This window comes from Folsomia candida, unplaced genomic scaffold (genome assembly GCF_002217175.1).
Source record: "Folsomia candida strain VU population unplaced genomic scaffold, ASM221717v1 Fcan01_Sc001, whole genome shotgun sequence".
NCBI classification, from domain to species: Eukaryota; Metazoa; Arthropoda; class Collembola; order Entomobryomorpha; family Isotomidae; genus Folsomia; species Folsomia candida.
Genome location: NW_019091193.1, coordinates 12622468 through 12646563, shown reverse-complemented (window position 1 = coordinate 12646563; position 24096 = coordinate 12622468). Strand labels below are relative to the sequence as shown.

General features: G+C 37.5%; 1 protein-coding gene across 1 annotated transcript in view; it reads right to left on the bottom strand.

The window, feature by feature from the left end:
* Window positions 1-3858: 3858 nt before the first annotated feature.
* LOC110849688 (adenylate cyclase type 2) overlaps window positions 3859-24096 on the bottom strand; it is a 30713-nt gene continuing 10475 nt past the window's right edge. Inside the window, exons 2-38 of the mRNA XM_022097126.2 lie at window positions 22288-22509; window positions 22101-22181; window positions 21918-21998; window positions 21654-21839; window positions 21241-21327; window positions 16849-17043; window positions 14642-14728; window positions 14544-14560; window positions 13850-13961; window positions 12844-12891; window positions 12593-12626; window positions 12489-12534; window positions 12369-12423; window positions 12260-12297; window positions 12175-12189; window positions 12050-12100; window positions 11450-11536; window positions 11192-11240; window positions 10591-10836; window positions 10185-10240; window positions 10002-10070; window positions 9488-9586; window positions 8776-9025; window positions 8532-8705; window positions 8280-8449; window positions 8132-8209; window positions 8015-8066; window positions 7844-7874; window positions 7709-7785; window positions 7487-7633; window positions 7366-7415; window positions 7264-7309; window positions 7046-7163; window positions 4951-5002; window positions 4851-4872; window positions 4723-4773; window positions 3859-4655 (exon numbers count right to left, since the gene is read on the bottom strand). Of these exons, the coding sequence (XP_021952818.1) occupies window positions 4503-4655; window positions 4723-4773; window positions 4851-4872; window positions 4951-5002; window positions 7046-7163; window positions 7264-7309; window positions 7366-7415; window positions 7487-7633; window positions 7709-7785; window positions 7844-7874; window positions 8015-8066; window positions 8132-8209; window positions 8280-8449; window positions 8532-8705; window positions 8776-9025; window positions 9488-9586; window positions 10002-10070; window positions 10185-10240; window positions 10591-10836; window positions 11192-11240; window positions 11450-11536; window positions 12050-12100; window positions 12175-12189; window positions 12260-12297; window positions 12369-12423; window positions 12489-12534; window positions 12593-12626; window positions 12844-12891; window positions 13850-13961; window positions 14544-14560; window positions 14642-14728; window positions 16849-17043; window positions 21241-21327; window positions 21654-21839; window positions 21918-21998; window positions 22101-22181; window positions 22288-22347 (3270 nt within the window). The 5' untranslated portion in view covers window positions 22348-22509 and the 3' untranslated portion in view covers window positions 3859-4502. The remainder of the gene's footprint in view (window positions 4656-4722; window positions 4774-4850; window positions 4873-4950; window positions 5003-7045; window positions 7164-7263; window positions 7310-7365; window positions 7416-7486; window positions 7634-7708; window positions 7786-7843; window positions 7875-8014; window positions 8067-8131; window positions 8210-8279; window positions 8450-8531; window positions 8706-8775; window positions 9026-9487; window positions 9587-10001; window positions 10071-10184; window positions 10241-10590; window positions 10837-11191; window positions 11241-11449; window positions 11537-12049; window positions 12101-12174; window positions 12190-12259; window positions 12298-12368; window positions 12424-12488; window positions 12535-12592; window positions 12627-12843; window positions 12892-13849; window positions 13962-14543; window positions 14561-14641; window positions 14729-16848; window positions 17044-21240; window positions 21328-21653; window positions 21840-21917; window positions 21999-22100; window positions 22182-22287; window positions 22510-24096) is intronic.

The following is a 24096-nucleotide window of genomic DNA, read 5'->3' as shown; positions in this document are numbered from 1 at the left end:
TTTGAGGCGTCGAAAAAAAAACTTCGTGGATAATTTTTTTTGAACTTTCTAGTATTTTTTATTGGATGCGACATGCGTTTTGAAGAAAAATGAGCTTTGGTCGGACCGTGTACGATTTTTTTGACGCCCACAGGAATTTTTCGCCAAGGACAGGTTGAAGACCTAAAATCGCCACCGCGGGGAAAATTCGAAAACTGAAATATACGTTAGCATATTGACAGTCCCGGTATGCAAACGTATATTTCAGTTTTCGAATTTTCCCCGCGGTGGCGATTTTAGGTCTTCAACCTGTCCTTGGCGAAAAATTCCTGTGGGCGTCAAAAAAATCGTACACGGTCCGACCAAAGCTCATTTTTCTTCAAAACGCATGTCGCATCCAATAAAAAATACTAGAAAGTTCAAAAAAAATTATCCACGAAGTTTTTTTTTCGACGCCTCAAATTTGTTCACAAAAATAATGGTGACCTTTGACCTTTGTGCGATATTAAAAATCGGCGACGAGGAAATTGTCCGTATATACTTTTTAGATTTTTATGCGAAGTTTCAAATTTTAAAATTTACGCGATCATGTCGATATAAAAATTATGTCATCGTAGCATTAAATTTGTTACATACTGTACATTCAAGTTTAGTAAGAGAGTTGGTTTTGCAGCAAGCCGAAATTTGTTTTTCTCGCTCTTCACGTAATAGGAAATGAAACACGTTAAATTACAGAGGTGCTGTTGCTAACAACTCATGTAATCTCTTTATAACTTTCCTGGAAACTACATAAAATATATTTTCGAGCTATTTAATATTCAGTGGCTCTTAAGCATGTCATATATTATTGAGGTGCATGTACGTATATGTATTTTGTTGCATGCATGTCTTTTGATCTACGCTGTTTTGGGGTTGCGTAAAAGTGTCCAACATTTGAATTTGGTTACCCACAGTTGCATAAATTCATGCCAAATTCAAACACCATATGAATACATTTGTCAAATCTATCCTTACTTTGGTTTTTTTCTATTTTCTATATTTTTTAAGCTACCAAAATGTGGATTTGGGAAGAAAAGAGGTCTGTTCAATGGCGTTCGTGTGAGAAATCAAAGGCGTTGATTGTATTGCCGAATTTGCGGTTTTGTGCATCTGTATATGCGTCTATGCATATAGTGCATAGGAGGTGATGGTGAGGCCATGCCATTAGAATTAGTGGCTTCTTATGGCATTATAGGAGTCGGGGTCATCGCGTTGGAGATTTTGTTGGGGTGAGCAGTCAATATTCCAATCCGATCTCTTTCTTCTTCCCCTCTTGCTATCCAACTCAGATTAAATCGGAGCACTAATCCTTTAGTTGAGATGGATAGTATCCGTTTTTGTGGTATTTTGTGTATGTGGAGGGAGTGAGTGAGAGTTTGAGGGCCAAAGGCATGTTGTTAGAAATAACCGAGAAACTGAGAGAGGTCGTCGGCATGTTTTCACAAGAGACGTGAGTTGCCTGCTCTTGCTTTTGATGGCAGGGAGAGAGAGAGATCTATCCAATTCCTCCTCCTTGTCGATGAGGTGGTACATGGAAAAAGTTCCTTCAAATAAAGATCTGAAAATCCTTGTGAGTGAGATTGGTTCGAGCGGAGTGTGTGGTTACCCGTTTGCTATTTCCTCTCTAATAATAACTTGCGACTTCTGTATACGCGCCCAAATGTGATGAAATTTCTGGATGAGTTATGATCCATGAGAGAAGACGGAGTAGGTTATAAGTTAATACATTGGTTATTCTGCGCTCCGTCTGGTCCTGGTCTTGGCTTGCATTTTCCATTTTTCCAGCCAAAAAAATCAACAAGCAACTTATTTATTTATTCTTCCGGTTTTATTCGTACGACCGGTTTTCAGACATCTCGTTTCTTCACTCGCCCTGTCACATTGTGGTGCTGGTTGGGGAGACTGTGACGCTTATGGAATTTGTCATATGGGAACTTACTTCGTCAAATGGTACAACTCTCGCCTGCCAGTCCGGACGATTCAAGCGGAAGTTCGGACATTGACATGGGGACAGACCGATGGACATGCATGTGGAAAACTTTTCGTTTCTTGGTCGATTTTTGTACATGAAACTAATGTAACTACCTTTAAAAAAAGAAGTACATGGTGGACTGACAAGGTGGAGGAGGCGGTGGATACGCTTTCACTTTAATAATTCATTGCATACATATGTCATATGCAGACCTATGAATAGTAGTGTCGTGCAATTCGTTTTCCAATATTTGAAAATTTATAGTAACTTAATTGAATAACAACTGGATGAATTGGGCAAATTATGTATGTATCAAATATTTAAACGTGTAGGTTTGCTCTTTGCGAGTAAGTTCACCCATACATAGATTTGAAATTATTTTGATAAGCATTATTAAATAATTTGTTCATGGCATGTCAATTTTTTCTAAACCAAAAATGTATAAAACGCTGTCCCACAGCAGTACAACAAATTGGCCACGAATACATCATGCTACTGTACCTTTGTAAAAGTAAATACCATGTTTCACTTTTACGAGCGTTTATCATGAGCGTTTCTCATCATCTCGTAAAAATCAGAACGAGCTGCTGCAGAAATAAAATTCAGTGATTCAGCAATATATCTCCCCATAGGCTGATTTTACCACATTTTGCACCACTCGGAATGAAAGACGACGGCAGTAGCAGGCAGCAAATAGAAGAGAAGATTTATCTAAAAGAGGAATGAATGAGAGCAAAGATCAAGCAAACACTCGCCAATGAAATGCATCGCGCTGTTCATGTCCAATTTCCCAGTGAATAATCATCTCCCGAAGCCCGAAATTCGCCAAAGTATGTAGTTGTGCATTTATAATACAGAAACAGTAGTGGTGGGCATGTGAGAGTGTAAAGAGTGTAAACATACCTCTGGGTCGTTTCCTCTTAATGGATTTCAAACGAAAACCAGGAAGCTGTTGCATGCACCACACCACCGTCGTCCGACGTATGCCATGCATGTACATATGTACGTACGTACATACTCTGTTTTGGGGAATATTTATGGAATAAGTAGTGGAAAAGGCTGTCATGGGCCGTATTTCATATTTATTATCATTTACAACACGAGTTAGCTGAGATAAAATGATATCTGCTTTCCATGTTCTCTGCTCTCCTCTCCGGCATAGATCTGTCACCATAAACGTATTAGCATATCTCTCTCATCTTCTCCCAGAATATGGAGCTGTGCAAAATGCAACGGAAGTTGAGCCGACAGAAGAGGAGAAGATCAAGGAGAGAGGAGTTTGCGATTAGAAGAGGATCCAGCCATTCAAATGTTGGTGTCAGTCGGGACCAATGCTACATAATTGTGATGTGAGGTGTCCAAAAACGCTGCTACATAAAGTTAGCTGCCATTGAGTCCAACATGAGATTTGCTGTTTCCGATGATGATGCTTGTTGCCAGCAGCTTCATCCTGGCCAGACGTTGACTACTTGGACGACGACGACGACGACGGGGTGTGAAAACTCGAGCGAGAGAGAAGAATCCAATCTATAATCGATTTCTTGATGCAAACAACGCGGCGACATTCCTCGTTTGGGACTCATGAATAATTTTGCATTATTTGTTCACCCGTCACCGTCCCTTCCTTCCTTCCTCGTGCCACTACATACCTCTTCAACGACGCGTATTATGTTAATACCTCATTTAATGATGACTGACTGGTTGAGATGTGTTTGTAATTACTTGTGAGAGAGGATGGATGATTGATTTTATTAGCCCATCCTTCCTCACTGGATTAAAATGTATTCAAACTTTGAGTCAATATACATATTTACTTACACAGTGGTTGGGAATAAACTCATAAAATATTAAATTGTTCAACGAGGAAGTCTCAAATAAAATATTTTATTTTCATTTGTTTCAAAACACAAACGCAAGCGTCATTTACACACGTTTACCGCAATCACATTGAGAATCATGCTACATATTTATTATTATTTCATACACCTCATCTTTTAAACATCTCAAGGTACTCTATGTTCAATTTGCTACAATGGAGCTCAGGTCACGAGCACAACAACAATACAACTGCGACAGTGATATGATTTTAATATGCAATAATAGGTAACTTTGATACAGACTTGAGTGTGACATGAATGGACATAAAACGTCTTGACATTTTAAAATTGACATGAAAGCAAATAAATTCTAAATTGCTTGAAGACTAGATTTATAGTATTGTAAGCACAATAATTACGATGAAAGGAAGCAGGTATTTTTGATTGTCAAATATTACAATACAGTGAATGTGTAGTTATAATAGGAGCACATTGATGGGGATTCTGGGAACCAAAAGTTTCCAAAAAAAATATGAAAAAAGCTCGGATACTTGATATTCAATAATTTCAATGTGTGCTTATTTTTTAGACAGCCATGACAAAAGCTATGTATAAGCTGATGGATTTACAAAAAAGAAACTCGCGTTTTCAAATCTGACAAAAGAAAGGAGAGATCATAAAGTTCCAATATGTATTTAACGTTTTAATGCTCCAATTTCAGATGTTCCGTCGAACGGAGTACGAACATAATACAAGTTCAGAGTTCCTTTTCCTTTGACATAGGTTGGACCTCGAAAATCCAGTTCGTATCCAGCATCCATCAGCAATTTTGCAGTGCTTTCAGTTACCTACATTGCATTGCATTTAGTTTCTGACAAACTTACACATTGCGAGGAGGAGAATATGCTAACATACCTGAATCCGATTAACTGCCCCATGAGATTCAAGTCTTGATGCGACGTTTACCTTAAAGATGCAACATGTAGCTTTAATTGTAAATATGTATAGTCGGTTTGTGCAAGAAATATCTATATTACTCTTACCGTATCACTCCACACGTCGTACCTGCAAATAATTCAGACGTACTCAACAACTTATTTTTATAAATTTTTTCCTTATTTTTTAAATAGGATTATGACTTACTGGGGTTTTTGTGCTCCTATTACGCCAGCAACAACTGGGCCATGATTGATTCCTTATCAGAAATTATACACGTTACATCACTCAAAAATAATATTTTTGGAATATTATTAGTGGGTTGAGCCAACCACGATTAAATTGGATTTATGTATTTGACATGGAGTAAAATTAACATTCATTGAATTTTGAAAAAAAAATCACAACTGTTAAAGTCTCCAAATATCCACTGTATTCATGTATGCATGTACCTCAGATAGAAAGTTGTAATGAACCAAGAATGGATAAAAAAAAAAGTCAAAAGCAAGCCTCCCCTAGCTTAAGTTCGTCTTCACCAAGTACTAATTAAACAAAACTAACAGCGTTGCAACAACCCTGTTTTTGTACGCTTCATATCGTTGGATAAAAGTGTCAGTTCGGGTAAGATTAATTCAACTGAAAATCGCAAAGCCATAAAATCTCATTAAACTTGAGCAAAGTTCCCTCACAAGAGGAGAAACTTGTGTGTGGCTGATGATGTCGAGAAGAAGAAGTAATGAAGAAAAGATCTAAAATGCTGATGAGTAGTACATAGAAAGCAGCAGCAAGTAGTTCCAGTAGCGAAGGAACAAGACGACGACGACGACGAGGAGGAGATCCAAGAAGAACTTGGATTGTGAAGGGCAAATGAAGACGGCGAAAAAGTGGGGTTAAAAATGAATGAGAGCATGGATACTCCAAAAGACATGCCTATCGATCAAAAATGCCCACCAAGGAAAATCAAAATTTGACAGGGAACGTATTAAGGTATAGGAAATCAAACTGTCACACCACACAAAAGTCAGCGTCAGTTAACATCTTTATGGAAAATTCATCTTTTATGACACCAAAATATATAGCAGGGTCATTCTTATTATGAAAATATCCTCATTGTCCTTGGATAAATAAAAAATACTGCCAGTTTTAAGGTTCAGTTACGCTACTAGCAAATTTCACATATCAACTGATAATATTTTTCAAATATGCAAAGCCCTCAATGTGAAACAAATCCAAAGTATTCGAAAATATGTATACATACATTGATTCAAACACTCCCAAGATTTGAAATTCGAGGATATTCTTCTTTTCAGGAAAAGAAAGTAAAATGAAAGTAGCAATGTTAATGCAGAAACTCGTATCCTTTATTTGCCGATTTGCCCAATCTTTAATCCTCACGTGGCATGATATGTCAAGAGAGAGTTTTGCGGGTTGCTTAGGTCTGTGGGTTTGTTGGTGGCAAGGATTTGGGCTACATACATAAACTACAAAAAGATGTGGATGGTTCAAAGCAGAGAGTTCTTCTTCTTTGCAAAGATACTTTATCATCAAAGATGCCACATCATGAACTTATGCGAAGAAACCTAAGCACAAGTGCTACCATATGCTCCCGTTTATCATCAACGTTCTCGCTGCCATTTTTTCCAAACGCGTTGAACCAATGCAAGAAGGAAGTGTAACTTGTGTTACACTTCCATTTTAAGACCTCGGCTATGACGGTGTTAGCGGAACTATATGCACATTCACCATATTCGAACCTCACAGTTTGCAATACTGACTTTTGTATTTAAGATTTTAGAGAAACCAACCAGTTTGAGCAAACGTCTCAAATTCACAAAGACAAGGCTGGCTTTCCTTCCTCCATGCACATCTATGCCTCGTCCTCGAGCCGTCTTTCGGGACGTATTAAATCTTCATTAAATTGAATTTATAAGTTCATTTCAACTTCTGTTTAAGAAACAAGAGAACCGTTCCACTCATCCTTCTTGTGTATGGATGTACGTGAGCTTAGCACCCCAAATTCATTCAACAAAGCTTATCACAACCGAGCAGACGAATGCATGCATGAGGTAGTAGAATGAGGTTTTCTCGGGACAAATATATGTATAAACTGCTAGTGTGTGACAAGTTGGGTATGCATAATGCAAAATGTTGGCCTTAATTACTGAGGTGAATTAACCAAATAAGACAAGACGTCTTGTTTTGCATTATTTGACGTCACTTTGTGGCATTTCAATTAAAGCGTTTGCGAGTAACTAGTAGAACATTTCATAAAATTATACTTTTTTTATGAGTAGCAACTCACCAACTCTGAGTTTGAATCTTTGAAACGATTCCTTATTGAGGTGTTCAAGATTAGTCATCAGTGAGATTGCAAACTCAACGAGTACGGATACAATAGCAGATTCTTGCCGTTTACTCTCCTAAATTCGTGCAAGAATCAGAAAAAATTCAATTTACGGGTGTTTTAATTCCACCAAAAATCAAGAATTATCATTTATTGTTATCTTTATTTATTGTTACCTGTGCCTTTCCAGGATCAAGTCCAGAGGCCGCCATATAAGTATTTCTAGAAAAGTAATAAAATAAATTTATGGTTCAAAATTTTAAGTACTTTGTGCGTACCCAATCGTTTTAATTTTCTCAATAGAACTGTATTTTGGCTTCAAGAGGAGCTAAAAGAAGTATGTGCATATTTTTAAAATGATATTACTATCGAGTATCGTGCTGCTGCTTAAATAAATACCTTATCAAAATCGCAAATAATCTCATTGAGTAATCGGAGACACTCTAATCCTTGTTTATTAACGTCATTCTCATCATAAAATTCTTTATAGTTCGGAATAGACGCGAACATTACTGCAATGCAATCATAGTGTTCATGATACAAGTCCTAGAATTGGGCAAATTATATTAATATACACTAATAATTAATAAATATGTACACTAATAAGTATTTAACACGTACATTTGCAGTCAAATTTTGCAAGAAGCGATCAGCGACATGAGCCGGAAGAATGTTCTCAAGTAAAATCTTGTTGATTCCTGTACAAGAAAAAGGTATGCATTTTCTGACATATTGGGATACGAAGCGACGCCTTACCTCGCATGGTCTCGACTTCCTCCTGTTCCACCTAGAACCAAAAAGGAGAAAGTTTGCAGAACCGAAAAATTCTCAGTCTTCCGATTACTCCGGGAGATCTCACTCCGATCTGGGTTTCCCCAGCCCGACCAACCATCACACTACATATATAAATTATTTGAATGTTCCCACCTGTAGCTTAGATTTCCATAAAAAGTCTGCCCTTGTCGTTGATTCAGTGTGTCTGGAAATGGGAATGTTTTGATAAAATCATTTCTCATGTAAAAATAATGCCAATATTGGACTCACCGATCAAAAATATGTAGAATGAAAATTAGGAAGACCAAAAAGAACGCCGTTTTGAGTTCAAAAGGAATGTAAAGATATCTGTAAACAGACACATTTTTTTCAATTTCGAATTCACATTTACATAACTCATAGATTGCAAATTTCTTACCCGTCGTTGTAATCTGTGTAGTAAGCGGCAAAAAAGTCTCTACTGACATATGACACGAGAAACATGTGGACTCCGGCAGTGCAAATCATGATTATCAACTTAAATAGATAATCAACTCTGAGAAACATGGACACTGCTAAAATTGCCATCAAGCAGCTGCACAAATAATACTAAAAAAACGTAAAATTTGAAATTTATTAATTTTATTTTTCCTTATAAAAATGAAGACTGCAAATTGAGCAAAGGTCTCACTGGCACAAAGATGATTTGACCATAATCAAATTCTTCGTTAATTTCATCCTCCTCCACTTGAACAAAAGAGGGCGAGGGATAACCAAAGCTGGATGAGTTCGAATCTAGTAGTGAATCATTTGCATATGTGGTATTGGTTTGGACAATAATTGTGGAGGGCGATTCTACAGCCATCTGAATATACAAAAAACGTCGCAATGAAAGTTGATTCGATTATTATCATCTTAATCATAACGCAACTTACAATGGAGATCAGAGACGTAGCGCAGATGAAACCAGCCGAGGTGATGAAGATAATTAGTCGCAACCATCTTGTATTCGTAATGACCCCGGAAGCATGGACTGCACAATGTGGGGGTCGGCGAACATGAGGATCATCTTCAAAGTCCTCTCCTTCGCCGTTGGTACATGAACATTTTTCCTGCCAGCTCAAGTAGACAAAGACGAGGAGCATGAATAGAGTTGGAACGCAGGAACCCAATAAAACCAACCATCTAAAATGTGGATAGAACAACAGGGAATTTGAGCACGATGAGATCTGCGGTTGACTTTAATATCATTGCAAATTGCAATCTCTTCCATTCATGGATCTGCTCGTCTTCTATATAACAGCACTTTGCACTCCAAGCATTTATAAGACCAACCCCAACAAGATAAATCCATTACTTAATCACTAATTTCTCAAAATCCACAGGATCTTCTGGTCTGGTTTGATCAGCAATTTGACAATGTATGACTGACTGATACTGCTGCTGGAGTTGGTTATTACTTGTTGCAAAGGGAATTTACGAGTCGGTGCGTAAAGCAATTTCACTCAATTATTTAGTTTACACTAGTGTGATCGAATAGTAGCGTAAGCCGTGGAGTAAAATATATTGAACAGTGTGATCGAATCATTTTTGGAGCAAATTTTTGGTTTTCTCAAGGTTACAAGAACAAATTTGATAATTACTCACGCTTGAGTGGTACACGCTTCGAGAAAGCCGATACAAACAAAAATTACAGTAGCTCCTGCCATGTAATAATGGAACTCTGGGTCGGGCATATTTCTGAACCTAGTAAACAACACGTGTAATTAACCACTATTTTTGGTAGTTGACGTATGTGTATATATGTATAAAGTTTTATATGGCTATTGGCCACAATTGGTGCAGCTTTCGCCAAATGTTTCGTGCACCGTATTTGTATGTTCTATGGCCAAGTTTAAGTTACATTAAATTATCTATCAATTAAGATACTTAAGGAATGTTTGCTTAAGGTTCTCTTATAAAAGGAGACTCTGTTCTCATTTCATTTTCATCATTTTCTAAAAATCAAGCATTTTTACGTAATATTTTTTCATTTTTTTCATAATACGTATGACACAATGAGATAAATGTAGTAGCCACCACACTAAATGTTACATTAAGTTCTATTAAAATATATAAATAGTAAATATATGTTCGTACAACCATGTCAATAAAAACTTACTGCGTCTCCAGACTTCCCTTTCGAAACCAGAGCGTCAGAGGGTTTAGGTCTTCTGATGCACAACATTGCCTATTTAATAAAATGGAAATCATTTTGTTGCCTCACCTCACCTCAACGACCACGATGATCAAAGCGCCTCAAAGTGAGCCCAATATTGCAGCCTAGCAAAGCCAATAATCTTACCGAAATTCAGCAAGTGTGTTTGAATTCTTCATCAAATTTGATTCTATTTCCATGCTCTGAAAAAGGGACACAAGCTGTTGAATCAGTCGGGAGGAATTTTGCATACATTTTAAATATTTCTACAAAAAACTTTAAAACATGTAAGTATTTTGTAACATTTCCGACATATGGGTTTCTCGTTCCGTCATTTTTAAGCTAAAAAATATCCACTCGTATGTACATGACCCTTTTCTGAAGGCCGACAAAAGGTAGAAACAATTCAAGGTTTCTACTTCTACTCTATTCTTGAAAATAAAATGAGCGTAAAATTTTGTGATTGTTTTTGTGGCCCAAAGTGAACTTTGGAGATCAACTTTTTTCATATGTATGTGCATCTGACGAAGGAAACATTCAGCATTCGACTTACAGCCAAACCAACAGTTTTAGCCAAGGTATTTTCCGCAATGTTCGCGAACGGCTTATCTGCTCCCCAGCATTCAATAGTTTTCGTCATCTTGGAGGAAGAGCGCGATCGACCTGCCTGAACTCCAAATTTAGGGAGTCCATTATTTTCCTCAGTAGTAGAAGTAGACGAAGTAGCCTGTGGAGCTGCCGACGGACTCGAAAGATTTGTGTCCCCGTTGCGAGCAGTGCTCTGCACAACGTCAGAAACCTAGAAGTGGAGAAAGCATCAATTCTGAGATGTGGGTACTGACTGACTGCCCAAAAGACAGACACTCGCTGCCAACCATACCAACCACCATCCCATTCTTTTATTCCGGAGAGAAAGCTCAAGTGTAACCTGTACAACTTTCACAAAAAGCGCAAAAAGTGACAGTCTTCCCTATAATCAAATTAAGGCAGCAAAAGAACTACTGCCAGTAGCGTGGTGGCAAAGGTAGAGACGTCGAATAGTGGATTTAGTTGGTTGGTAGGATGGGAGGTGTCTGTCGCTATTTCTCCTTTTGTCATTTGTGATGGAAAGTAGAATTTATGTAGCAAAGGGAATAGGAAAGCTAGCACTATACCTTTGGTGCGATGATAAGGTATGTTTGGACGCGGTGATCGGCCAGATAACTATAGTCAGATGAAATATTCGTATTTCATTAGTTCAAAAAAATATCCTTATTATTATTCTATTATTCTTCGCTTTACTGGATTTTTTACCAGTTTGAAACATTAAACACCAAATTGTTGAGGCGACAAAAATTATAGCTTTATAAATTATCTACATATAAATTGTGATGCTAGATGATAAAGAGTAGCAGGATTATTTTATTCCCTACCTGTCTCGTGTACCACCTTCTCCGGGCTCTACTTCAAACTTTCCAGATTTCAGTTGGTGGTAAGTATCCTTTGAAATGTGGACTCGTCTGTACAATAAATCGATAAAATCATGATACCCACATGTAATTACTGCTGAAAAACGTAGCAGATTTGATTTTGGAATGGACTTAAAAATAGATTTCATGATTCGTGGACTCGTAATAATATTCCTAGACACATGTGTCATACACTTGCTCATAAAGCGTGAACGACATAAACCAATTGGACATTATTATAGGGTAGTGATGAGTATTGGGAAATATCAAAGAACGAGCAGAAGAGCTGATACATACGCACAGCTTGTTAAAGTTAATCCCAGTAGAAATCCGAATCCACTGGGATTACAGTAGTGCTACGAAAATTAGTTTTTATTGAACTCCAGAATACTGACGTACCACACACCCACAAAGCACGCCTCAAATACAAAAGTATGCCAAATGTGAGGGGAGCAAATAAATGAAACTAACCGATGATGGGTTTTGGAATGTGAATTGTATGTGAACAAGGGTTCTGAAAACGAACTAAAATGCATGTATGAATGTATGACAAAACTTGCTTACCCGGCTACGCCTCCAGATTCTAAATGATTTGCTAAAGTTACGTCGTCGGACCTATTTTTGTAAACGAAATCATGCCTGTTTTAAAATTGTTCATATGTACTGTATATAAATATTTATACAATTACCAAACATCAAACTGCCTGTGAAATTATAAAAAAAACATCCATTGTCAATTTAAATCATCAAGGTCGTAAATTACTAAGAAAATACCATTTTCGGAGACCCAACACCCCGCACAGCACATTTCCCTGCATTTTTGGTAAGTTGAAACTTTAGTTACTTTGAATAAAGTATTCGTATTAATATCCCAAAAACTTACACTGTGTATACCGATTCTCATATCGACATTGCAACCTGTGGCAGAGCGGACCATTCTGCAAGAATATGCATGCATTCATATGAATAGTAATTCCAGACTATATTGAATCTCATAATTTACTTTATTGCTTGAATCATCTCCAGTCCCATTTTTACACAGTTGTCAGCTAAAATTATTTAAAAATCATGTCATGTCAGTGAAAAAATATTTGACCAAAAACATACCATGCGTAGGACGGGAAATTGGGAGACCGCTCACCTAAGGATACAATATATGACAAGTTTAAATAAGCAAATGCTTGATTTACATAATTCCGAACAAAATCTCATTAGCCAAAGATTTTGAATGCTACGAAAACTATTATTCATGCAAAATTCGACAACAAATTTTTGAAGTCACTGTTTATACGAGACACACAAACAAAACAGTTCAAACTCATATTTTCATAATTGTTAAAAAATAAAGTTGATCTTACGCAATAATAGCAATCACCGAGGATTTTGATTCGCATGCATTGGTTTTCCTGAAAATATAATGACAATTTCATCAAACATATAACAAAAGATGAAAATTGTTTTATTTAAATTTTTGATATTAGAACAGTGTTTTTGAGATGATAGAGATGTAAATGTGTTGTATATATACATCAATAAATGAAATAGGTCATCAATGGCTTAGACTAATCCAAAAGAATAAAATCTATGAATATATTTTCGTAAATTAATTCTACTAAGGCTCTAAAAATGTTTAACTTTTTGATGCAGTAAAGAAGGCAAGGAATTGCATGTACATACATATACACATATATGTTTGACTTGACATTTGGGACGTTTTTGAGTTAAACCTGGTTTTAAATTTAATCCAGTAGTTGACAGAATCTAAAGAACCCAGTGAATCTATTGAGCACAAGTATATAAAAGAGCTCAGAATGAAAACAGCCGAACTTTCACCGCTTTTGTTTGCATTGAGGGACTTTCACCAACTCAAGTTTTTCTTGTAATACAACATTCAGACTTTCGCCACCAATTAATTAATCAGGGCTTGGTAAGTTCTTCTTGCACAATCAAAATAAAGTTTTACACTTCAGTTCTTATTTACTTGTATTGACGAGCGAAAAACTCAGGGTGAAAGCAGAGGGACTTTATAGCTAACAACTTAGCTTACAAAGTTGAATGAGTAGTGCTGGTGGACAAAATTAGAAGCGAAGTTTGGAGGACTTTGCCTACTTGTTGTGTATGACATACATACATTCTAGTACATGCGTCCTTTAATAATGTACATTATACAGATTATGCATTATCCGGATTTATCAAGAACATCTTTGTGTAGGCTTCCTTTATCCCCGAAAATTTTACTCTAGAACTTACTTCCTGTGTGGTGCCTAAATAATAATCTAGTGTACACGTGACCAGTCACTATTTTGGAAATTATTTTGCAATATGCGTATGTATATTTAGTTAATACACTTTCAATTTTCATACCTGTGCGAGTTGATCAAATCTGCCAAAGAGTTGGTTCAGTGTTCTGACAAGTTCGTAAGCGTTTAACTTTTCAGAGAGTGGCGTAAATCCCACAATGTCCGCAAATAGTACGCTATTTTGAAAACAGAAAATCATTTCATTTAAAAATTTGTATACAAAATTATAACGATAAAAAATTTGGTAGATTTCTGGGACTTCAGTTGGAACTATTAAAACTGTTCTTATTTTTAACTAGGCTAATTTGGAAAGGTTGGACAAAGTTTCAATAGACGAGCAGGAACATAAAACATTGCTGAAGTTCATATAAATGCACTTTTTATAAGCCACTTTTACCCAAAGATTAAAGAAATGCGAAAAATGGAACTATGAAGAATGTATGTACACATATGTATACATAATTTCCATTTCGCTTAATAAAGCCGATTAAACATTAGGATAATTACTCTCCATTTAGTATCAAATTGCCACCACTAGAAAGAAAGTTAGCTACATTTTAGTTAGAAAGCGGCTTAGGGACGGAAAATTTTCTGAATGCATCTTTTATATGAACATGCTTATTCCTTGTGTAGTGAAGCTTCAAATCCATTATTATTAGTTTGGACAAACTTTGCACTTTCGTAGTAAAAAACGGTAGAGTTTGGAAGAGACGTAGAAGCAGTTTGACCAAAAAGTTTAAAAAATCTCTTTTTCTTACCTGACATTGTTGTGGCGCTATATTAATTTGGTACAAATATTAAAAAGGAAGAGGTTTGGATCTTATAGAAATATGAACTCTTTGGCTTTTTTACTTACTTGCACGTACATCTCATGGAAGCGCGCAGTTGCCGTCGGATTGCAATCCATTTGTTCAGCCATTTTAAGCATTATGCTTCTTTTTACCTTGTGCAAAGAATGAGAGCAATTTGTCATTGTCATATTGTTGGAGAACAGATTATGATGGATCGCAGAAAACACTACTTGTGTCTTAATTGGCACGGATTTACATGTTCCTTGCCATCATTACCCAACCGGAGAAAGCTGCCATACGGAAACCTTTTATTAATTTTATGAAACGTAAATTCATGGCTGCCATTACAGACCGCAATCTCAGAGAAGAAAACATAGTGCCGCGATGAGTAACCGCTCTTTATGTGCTACATACTTATCTATATGTGCAGCGAGTAAGTAGCTTCTTTTTTTCTCTTTCCTAACCAACCCAGTTTCAGAATGAATGTTTCTTTTGAATGAATGAGCAGCTCGTTCTGTTTGTGCGAAAAGAAATTCCTCCACATAATGTCTGCGGTAAATTGCGTTCCTTGCTTTCCTAGAGCAAGCTTCTGCAGGATAAATGAATAAACTCGAATCTGGAGGGAACCTGTGCTGAATTTCGTCTTCCTTCATAAAGAGAGAGAGAGAGAGAGAGACAGAGAATTAACCATCTCTCCAGGTAATTCTAATCAGAAGATACTGTTTATGAAACAAAGCCTGGGGAATCTGTTCCGCATTCTCATTAACTTTAATAAAGGGTACTTAATTTTTGTGCTTTCCGCCAACAATCCTCCCCCAGCTAGACATTCTGTAATGGAGATAAAAGGAAACTCTTCTGTTCTGCAAATATATTTTATCTGAAACTCGTACCCATCGCATAAAATACACATCTTCCTTAAAAAGAATGAAGATTTACTACATGGTTGAGGGATAAAAATTCTGTACGGAATTAGTAGAACGGAAACTTTCATGCCATGAAGGAGTATAGTTGATTTGCATCAAAAACTTTGTTCGCCAGAAGAAATGGCAACATCGTAAATTGAGGAAAATGCTCCAACAGAGAATTACTCGTTGATGGACTTGCACACACAAAGTTTCATGTACACATAAAAGGAATTTAGCTGAAGAATCCAATCAAACTCTTGTGCCGATACCGGTAGCTATACGTTACGAACATATTACGTACGTATATATAGCCCTACCCCACCGCAGCTAAGGAACAACCAGCATTGCGGTTGTGGTCGTACGCCATAAAAACTATAATCCAGCAAAGTGTGTGAGAAGCATCTAAATGTGCAATTTATTGGACCACAAGAATGAGCAGAGGAAGACGGACAACCAATTCGATAAAATAGTTTTTACGACATCTTTCATTTCCAATTTCAGGGAACCAAGTTACATCATTGGTATATCCCATTTCGGTTTCTCTAATTGACATGGTTCTTCCGTCGATCGACACTGACACAGAGGGACAAAAAAGTCTTCGTCCGGTCAGAATATGTCGGACCAAAGGTTCGCAAGTCTAACGGTCATTCAGGACTAATTTATTTTCTAACAATTTGTCGATTTCCTATGAAAAGTTACTATTGATTTTTTATTGCAAAATTTGAATTTATTAGAATGATTGCTAATTATAGACGAGTATTGCATTGCGAATATTAGCTGGACATCCTTGTACCTGGGATTGACTAAACTTCAATTCCGAGCTCTTTGCTCAGAACTTTCTGATGGGAAACACCCTGTGCACCAACCCGTCAAAATTAATTGCAACTCAATTAATCGCAATGCTGCTCAGAACATGGCACATACACATCTGTATCGGAGGCTTACATGCACCTACATTTATGTACTTGTGGACGATACATGGAAATAAATTAGACGCTTTTACTTACTTCGGCAGCAATGTAAGCTGGTCTATAGGAACTTATTCATTAATACGTTACTGACCTCTGCCACAATATATGCCTATAAGTGCTAGTAGTTCTAGAAATAGTCTAAACACAAGTACAGAAAGATTGAAATATTTGGAGAACAAATTTGCTGAAATCGAGGACAAATTTTGTTGTCCAATTTGTATGGTGCGACAGCGTAATGTGGCGTTCTTATGCTGACATTCATCTTGTGATAAATGTGGAGATATGTCATATTTGCTCGTTTTTTGGGTGATGATAAATGCATTATTTTAGCAGGTAATCATAGCAGGCTCTTATTATGTCATTATTATAAATAGTATGGTCAGATTGTTTACTCGCCTCCGCCGCTATATACGCGGGAATGACGGATAAAAGTAATTGTTCCTGTTGCTCCTTCTCATGCTCCAGTTTTACTCTGGATTCCAAACAAGTCTTTGTCCCTTGGCAGGTCCTCTTGTGCGCTATAACCGCCATTTCATGATGATAGATTCCTCCGAGAAGGGCGGATAGATGGAAAATTGCAATCGCAAACACCTAGAATACAAAGCGATTATAAGTAATAGTTTAAAATAAATGCATCACATTCACTATTGAATGTATTGAAATCGTCTGCATTGAATCATTCAATGCATACGAAACAGTAAGTATGTATTATATTAGACAAATATCTGTAGCAGACGACACACGTCATCGTATTTACAACTCAAAACGTAATCTTTATATGAAAATCGGATTGTTGTCGTAAATAGAATGGAATAATGGTTGAAAAGTTTTAAGTTGATAACAAACATTGATACTTTCACTCCAATGGTGCACCGTGACAAATAAATGGACTGTGGATAACTTGAGCTGACTAAAGAAGAAATCACGTTCACTTTTCTATTGTTACAACAAAGTGAAAGTAAAAATCCCATCGGAGCTCTTTCCTTCTTTCGCTCAACGTACTTTCAGGCACACAGCATCCATATTAATCGGATTTAGAGGAAAATTCCATCGTACACGACAACTTGCATCATCGCAGCCCAGTCTTACACCCAGCAGCCAAAGGACTCTCAAGATTGGGATTAAAGTTGGAGCATGCAGCATGAGAATGCAAAGCTCATTCTAGTGCGAAAACGTCCTTCCCCATTTCAAGATTATGTCGCTTACACAAGAGCACAATATTGGCAACAGTTGGAGAACCCGGTTTCATATTTTTCCCTCGCTTGACTAAGAATGCGTTGGATAAGTTCAGGTGAAAGTGCACATAAATGGGTAGGCATAGCTTGCAGCCAATTTGATAGTGCTGATAAATTATGTATGCAGATGCAAGCCGTATTTTTAGGAAACATAAATTAATAATGCACATGTACCTACGGTTAATAGATTTTGAGCTATCTAATACTCGCAGCTCACATGTGCACCATTCTTCTTCACCGGTCCGTACCTACAATTTCAATTTCATCTCTTTGACTGGAAGAGGATTCGGTGAGACATAAAATCGTAGAGTTTTTCCCTTCAATATGTTTTGTCTCATTTCCTATGCAAGTGATCAAAACTGACTTTTCTCTTCCTCTGGTTGACTAAGGTACACATACAGGTTTCGTTCTCTGATGGATGTTTGATGTCTTTCTATTCATAGCATTAAAAGTATCCGTTTTTGTTCTCAATTTCATTTTTTAGACATTCTGCCTCGACAACCGTGAACTTGGCCTCCCGTTTCAATCACATTTATTGCATATCCAGGATAAAATAATAAATAAGGATTCATATTAGAACTTTCACATATCATCCACTTCACTGAATCGCATCGCATCGCATTGCTTCTTATGGTGAGTTAGGCACAATGAGAACATGCACCTAGAGTTGAAACCCCACTCAAAAATATTAAGATATATATTATATTGGTCGTAAATCGGTATTAGGATTTGTAATTTAAATGTTTATCCATGACACTGACACTGATCCATCCATCGTAACCTGAACTTTGGATTGGGGTGTGACACATAAGTGGACCAAGTGTCACTTGTCTCAGATGGATACACAGACTTTGATAGCTTACTTACTCCTGCCAGTCGCAGAGTTTTTGTTCCTCTTCATCCACCTGCCACGAAACTAGTGTCTAGTTAAGATCGATCGCTTGCAAACGCAACAATTTTGGCTTCCCTCGGTCTGAACCCAATCGGATTATACGAATTTGTAGTGAGACAAAATACAAATATATTGCAGAAACTTTCCAAAGTAAATCTTATGCGTGCGTACAAGTCTAGTTTATCGTACCATTTGAAGCCGTTGGTCCATTTTGGATGGGTTCGATTTCAGGTGCCAGAATCGAGATTGAACCAGCAAATGTGTCTTCGAGCTTAGCAAATAATTCTTTTTTGGAGCCAGTTGAGCGGACAAAAACGGAAAAAGATCACTCAAATGACTTTTAAAACTCCTGAAAGTGCTGGTGTTGCAAATTGAACATTTCTACTGGGTACAGATATACGTATGTACGAAAGAAAGGGAAATGTGAGCCCATACTTTTATTATTACAGCAATTCAACATGTTTCATGGAATGGTGAGCATTTGCGTTTAATGATGTTGAAAAAGCAGTGAGCTCGTTGAGCACCCAAGATGGATAGTTTCCTCAACTTTTCATTTATCTCACTCTTACTCTCCACACACATCACGGCACATCCCATCAAAAATCTGAGATTTCACTGGTGAGAGGTGGTGTCAGCTCTTTGAACACCAAACCGTTAGATGCCGAGTTCAAGAGGAAAACTGCACACTTGGAATTGCTTCCTGATCTCGTACACTTATTGAAGCGTTAAGAAATGAATGAATGAGTAATGGCAGACGCAAATAGAATCAGTACAAGCTAGAAACTATTTTTAATATAATTGCGTTATTGCACATACAAATGAGAAAGTGAAATAAAAAACTAAAATATTACGCGTCTCTCCGAGAATTCCGTAAAATACTTTAGCATATTTCGAATGTTTAAAAAATACTCAAGTTTTACTATTAGTTTTTTTTGTGCTCCATTTTGCTCTACTTTGAACTGTTTAACGTACTTCAATTTACAACATGTTCCTGCATAGAGAACTTTCAGCGCTTTTGTTTTGATCAGGAACACCGTTAACTGCTTTTGATACTGTACATGCCAATGTCCGCAACCTACGTATTCTATCGTCAGATCGTCCCTTCCTCTTTGATTTTGTCTTGACGAATCAAGGTCAACTTCTTGTCTTGTCTTCCTATTGAACTTTTCCTTGGAGTCTGAGAGAAAGAAGCAGTAAAGGTAGAGAACGTGTGTACAATCGTGTTATGGCAGTAGCCATCGAACAAAACAGGTCTTGTTTCATCACATCAAGTCACAAGGCTATCTCAGTTTATAGCATGGTGAACACTACCAAAAAATCAAAGTATACTAGTTTTGAATCGACTATATAACCAGAGCAGCACTTCTTTTCGTAAATGCCCACGCTACATGACTTCAAGTAAAAGCGTTCAGACGTGCACAACAGTAGTACGAAGCGTCGTCGTTAGGAGATTTTCGTCTGTCTGCACGTGACAGATATCTCCTGCAGACTTTCACATCTTCAACTCTGATTGTATGTCTACATAAACACTGCTCAGACGATTGCAGACCGATATATTTTTGTCATTCGGGATAACTTTAGATATGCATATGCTGATCTTCACTCATAATCACTAATAAAATGAACAATTAATACTAGTACTGGGCCTGAGCAACTGTGTGCCCGGTAGAAACAGAGAGGGGTCAACATAGGCCCCATATAGTCGTCCCTTTCTTAAAATTTTAACTCGTATTTATATTTTATTTGCATTATCTCATATCATCCCAGCCGTGGGGGGTCGCCACACCTCTTCAAAAACGTCTCCCGTCATGTTCCCTAGTTATTTATAAATCTCACAATCCCAAAATCTTAAATGTGGCCGGGAACGGGCTTCCGGCACACCCATCGGGTTAACATGATCTTATCCAATGTAGAACACCCGCATGAATGCCATCCAGCAATACTTTCCAAGTTTTGACTACCACACCCCAGCATATTAGAAGCACATTTGAAAATTCGCATCGGTTCTCAACTTATGAGCATACAGATTGACAAGGTATTCCCTTTAATGGGTTTCGCCCGTTAATAACAGGTCACAGAGGTCAGATGTCGACAAATTTTATAGGGAAACAAATTTTCTATTAATGTTTTTTTTGTAACGTGGTACCCCACAGACCCTTTCTTGCTTTGACCCCTCTCTGTTTTTGCCGGGCACAGTACTCATTAATAGGAAGCCCCTTAACACGAGCAGATATAAAATTGATATGCCCGCAATTTAAACAAATGTACAGTTGCTGTTGGACGTGATCAGAATGCTCAACGAATTGATCCAATAAAATGTTCAACTAGTTTGAGCAAGTGTGCCTTTGGGGAACTCTGTGCTCTTGCATGGAGGTAAGCAATCAGAAACTTGGAGAAAGTTGACAATAACTTTGCATCCTCGTAATTATCTCCTCCTGCGCTAATCGTTAAACACAGAATCTCGAATACGACTCACAGCATGAACTATAAAGTTTGAAGGAAGAGCTAAAACCCAAAAGCAGGAACTATGTATGTGTAGCTATTACATACAATATACATACATACGCATATAGATATATGTTCAAATATAGCACTTTCCAAATGAGTCAACCATTGTTCACAGCCTCAAAAGTTTCAAAATTATAAAGTTGTATGGCTTACTTGTGCAGCAAGAGAATCCACAAAGTCATTGGACAAGAGAACAGCCAGCAGGAGATGAACCACTGCGAGTACAATGGAAGCGGCAATCTATTAAGTTTTACAAGGTTGCAGTTAGTTACATTGCGGACAATTCGTTGGTTGGATGAGAAATGGCCGACTCATTAAGTAATGAAAGGTTGAAACGAGGTGATGATAAGGAGTTAGGTATCGAGAGGTATATAAGTACCGAGAAAGGAATGCGACATTTATCCGACTTAACTTTCCTCGTCGAGAAAAGTGCCAGTACAAAATAATTCAACACGATTAACAAACCGAGCTCTCTCTCGTCCACTAACCATAAATATGTGCCAAATGTGTCTTCAGTACGTAAAGGCTAAACTATTTTTCACATATTTATATTCAAGTGCACTTACCGCAACCCATCGTGGAAGCGGCATCATTGTGTTGATGGCAAAGACCAGAATGAATATGGGAACAGTGCAGTCTCCAGGTCTGGTGGGGGCCGAAATGTGAGTGGAAATGAAAACTGCTGCTGTTAACGAGGATATAACGAGCAGACTCAAACTCACGGAAAAATGCCTCTTTTGGAAAATTGGAAACTGTTTGGAAGATACAAAATAGAATTAACACGAGGAAAAGCACAAGCATACATACACATGCTCGTATTTAGTACCCACCTGTGAAACTAGAAATATTACTAGCAGAATCACCAATGTTGTGATCAGTAAAGATACTTGGGGCGTAGTATTGACGACATTCTGAAAGTGAAAGCAAGGTCAAGGATCAATATAAACCCTTGTAAAATTACATGCTTGGCATATTTTAGAGAAAGTGCAGGGTATGAATCATTAGGCACTCACGTGTCCCACTGCGAATGCTAGTATCAGAAATGTAGTTGTTGCACATATGGCCGCAAGAAGAAAGGAGAGAAAGAGGGAATGCTGTAACAAAAAAAATATTTTCACAATTACAGTTTCATGGTATGTATACAATAATCACTTAAATTACGCTTTCAATTGTTTTATCATTATCGCAATTTCTGGTTACCTGTAACCTTTCCCAGTACGTGACGTACACGCTATCCAAGTCCGTCTCGTCTTTCCCCATTGTGAATTCTCTGTCTTTCACTTTCTCTCAAGCTCCGATCTGGTTCACCACCACATCCGGGTTCCTTCCATGAGAGATGATCGCATTCAAGCAGGTAGTCGCTCTTTCTAGTCGACTTTCACCGTGGTTTTCTTCGTCCCATAAGTTCCCATATAAATGTCCCTGTAGGAAATTAATACCAAATTTATACCAGTCGAGCGTAAGCAGAAAATTACATTTGCATGTTGAGTTAGACTAGAGTTGGACGGAATTCTTCAATTATTACTGGAAAATTGACTCGCAATGTGTGCCGTTAACTCATGGCATCGCGTATAAGAAAAAGTGGAGGCCAGGAAGAAAAGAAATGAGTGGAGCTGAACGCGAGTATGTGACTCCACCACAATACCAGCACCAAATACAACCACAATATTCCGTCACAAAACTTGCAAATATTTTTCCGGCGAGGAATTCAACGTTCCTTCCCCGAAGGAACGTTGGTTTAAGAATCAAGCTCAGCGAGGCATGAACACAGCACTCAAAATGCAATGGTGAGACGGTAAATGGATGAATCTGCCTCTCCTTCTGCTTCCCCCACGGTTTTCTGGTATTTGAAATCCAGGGAAAGGACAAAGTGAAAGCAAAAGTCCACAAAAAACGATCTGTTACTCACGGGCAAAACCACCAAATGTAGAATTGTTGAGCGATGGATTTGCCAGTGGCAAAAGAGTCTCATAAAACTTTCCATCAAAATTTATATTAAACTTTAGTTGAATCTTATTAAATCCCATTCCAACCAAGCTTGGAGGACAACTTTATGGTTTCATTTCATTGCCTCAACTTTCATTTGATCAACAACCAATTCAACATAAATCCGAAATTGATGAGCACAGGTTCGTCAGCTCCATTAGATCTGTGCACCTTGTGGCTGTACACCCTTTATGAATGACAATTCTAAATTTAATGATCTTTCAGATTATGAGCACTCATCGCTGATTTGCTTGGAAAGTTCAAAATAGTTTCGGCGTAACAAGACGGCCCATGTTTTGAAGTACATTCATTCATACGCACATAGGTACTCATATAAGTATGCAGTTAATTTTAAGTACAAACGGTTGGGCCTTGTTCCAGTGTTCAAACTCATTATTAGTTCGCATTAAAAGAAGCATACAATACGCACATGAGAATTGAGTCTTGTAACGTTCACGTGAACTTCCATAAACTTTTGATCAGGGTGGATAACTACATAATTCTTGCTCATTAAATAAATAATTCGTGTGTGCAAAGTTATTACTACGACGAGAACAAAGTACTGCCACTACTGCAAATCAAACTACCTATTTGTCCTACATTGTAATTTTTATTCCAAGTGAGGGATGAGGCAATTTTAATGGTGTGCAGCAGAAATAACTGTGGAATGGTACACTGTATGTACTCCAAGAGAAGAGTGAGTTGAAAATGTAGATGAGATTAGATCTGATGCATAATTCATATTTCCACACCGAATTTGGAATCGCTTGTCACTCCGATAATCTTCCAGTTCCAACTAGTCATTTTCACCAAAAGTGGAAGTGGTTTGTGTAGAGCAGAATCCCTGAGGTCATCTTACAAAGCCTATTTTCTGTGGGAGAGCTTACTCAGGACGCAAATCTACACTTTTATATATAAGCTCGATTATTGCGGTCTGGTGAAGAAGGTAGGAAGAGCTACGCAGTAGTAGCCTACCAGACCAGTTACATAGGTTTACAGCCTGTAATGGCCTTATTACAGATT